Consider the following 2,072-nt stretch of genomic DNA (forward strand, 5'->3'; position numbering starts at 1 on the left):
AGAAAATGATTAAACAGAGTTAGCTTATTTAACTTTAAAAAAAAGTTTGCTTGTTTATATCCTGACAATCTACTGTAAAATTTCGTTCTCCAAGATTATTGTTTTATGACATAATCCTAAAAGGCAAAAGTTAAGCAGTTAGAAATCACAAACTTAAAAAGTAAAGCTAATTTTATATTTATAGTGTGTGAAAAATAAGCCTCAAATCCAATAATCAGGTCATAATGTCTGAGGGTTCTGTGTTTGTTCTTAAATGATATTCCCTTTGGAAGTACACTTTAATCCTGTGCACCATGTTCTTAAATGACATCACAAACTATAAGAGTATCTCTGTCCACTAAGAAAAATGCCTTCCTGGGTTGCAATATTGATTTAAAAATTATTTCCTAGAAACAGTAATCAGCGAGGCATTTTTGGAGGGTTATCTTCCATCTTCACTTGCACTGTTTCTTGGTTTTTGCATGAGTTAAGGCGTGAGCTTTCATGTTATTGGACTGAATAAACTTCTTGTTACATCCTTCAAAGGGACAAGCAAAACGTTTCTCGCCAGTGTGGATGCGCACGTGTGTACGCAAGTTGAAATCCAAGGAAAAGCGTTTTCCGCACCCTTCAAAGGTACAACGAAATGGCTTCTCTCCAGTATGAACCAGAAAATGCCTTTTTAGTTTTGAGCTCTCAGTGAATGCTTTCCCACATTCAGCGCAGACGTGATCTCGGGGTCCATGAATAAGGAGATGTTTTCTCAGAGAAGCTTTATTTGGCAACACTCTTGTACATCCAAGGTGAGGACAAGCAATATTTTTTGGAACATCACATGCTTTACTTTTACTTGGCATCCCCCTAGCAGATTCTGTAAGCTGTTTAGGAGCTGGTAATCCTATACTCGGTTTTCCTCCAGGAGGAAGCTTCTGGTCTGTGATGCATTTAGTATACTCAGGAAACAACTCCTTTCCAATAATTGGTTGAAATTGTTCTTGTTTTGCCTCGTTTTTATTATATTGCAAAGGATATTCAAGAAATGAGCTTGCTGCAAGAATCTGTTGAGATAGCTCTTGTTCTGCTCCCTCTTTCAGGGAGTCAAGGGCCTTAAGAAGTGAGTCCTCTTCCAGGAGGGGTTGAGAAAACTCCCCTTTTATGATGCATTCTATGTAACAATCAGAGAAGGAATCGTCTGCATCCTGAAAGCGAGTCTCACAGCACACATCTTCATTAGGTAAGTCCCATGTGGCATTGAGAGGACCCATTTCTGCCTTCTGGGTGGGCTTTGCCTTGGCTGTGCTTGTCTTAGTCCCACTGGTTACTCTTCTACTGAGGCCTCTGCGTCCACACACCTTTGTCTTTTTCTTCAGCTCTTGGTTCATGTTGTCTCGTCTGCTTTCTCCTTGGAGACTTACTGCACCAAGATATGGCGTTTACTTTCAGGTAGCAAAATCTGGTTAAGATGCCTTCAGCAAGTATCTGCTTTAAAATAGTAGCCATTAGTTAATTGAGATGGAAAAAAAAATGTACAAAATGATGTAAAAATTACAAATAAAATAAAATAAAATAGTAGCCATTAGTTAAAATACAGTTCATTAGAGCCGTGTGACCTCAAGATGACCTAGAACTCACTTTTCAATAATGATGTACGAGTAGCTACACTTATTTTAAGAGTTATTTTTATTAATTTATGCATGCAAGAAATGGGGTGTAGACCAGAGGTGCCGGGTTTGGGAATATGAAGGGGTTCACCAGAGACAGATTGGGGAGCAGAACAGGCAGATCCACTGAGATACACTGCTTAGGGGAGCAGCGAGAGACAGAAGAGATCTGCTGCACCATGAAGTGGTTGGTTGAACTTATGCAGTGGCTGGTGATGTCTTGATAATGCTGAGACTTTTTTCCCTTAAGATTTATTTATTTATACATACAAAACTTGGGTACCAGCCAGAGGTGCAGAGGGAGAGAGGATTCACCAGATCAGGGAAGCAGATCAGGCAGATGTACTGAAATACACTGCTGAGGAGAGCAGTGGGCGGGTCAGGAGAGGTCTGCCGTGCCATGTGGGTCACCTCCCTGGCTGGGGATCAAAT

At 40.4% G+C, this 2,072-nt stretch overlaps 1 protein-coding gene across 1 annotated transcript; it reads right to left on the minus strand.

Annotated features, from left to right (window-relative positions):
- Positions 1–434: 434 nt before the first annotated feature.
- On the minus strand, positions 435–1,361 carry ZFP42 (ZFP42 zinc finger protein). The gene has a single exon (XM_004682495.1). The coding sequence runs from the start codon at positions 1,359–1,361 to the stop codon at positions 435–437; it is 927 nt and encodes a 308-aa protein (XP_004682552.1).
- Positions 1,362–2,072: the final 711 nt, after the last annotated feature.

This window comes from Condylura cristata, unplaced genomic scaffold (assembly GCF_000260355.1).
Source record: "Condylura cristata isolate star-nosed mole 26May11 unplaced genomic scaffold, ConCri1.0 scaffold00014, whole genome shotgun sequence".
Taxonomy (NCBI): Eukaryota; Metazoa; Chordata; class Mammalia; order Eulipotyphla; family Talpidae; genus Condylura; species Condylura cristata.

Bases quoted from the DNA above. Each gene is read 5' to 3' on its own strand.
- ZFP42 (XM_004682495.1), bottom strand. From the start codon at position 1,361: ATGAACCAAGAGCTGAAGAAAAAGACAAAGGTGTGTGGACGCAGAGGC.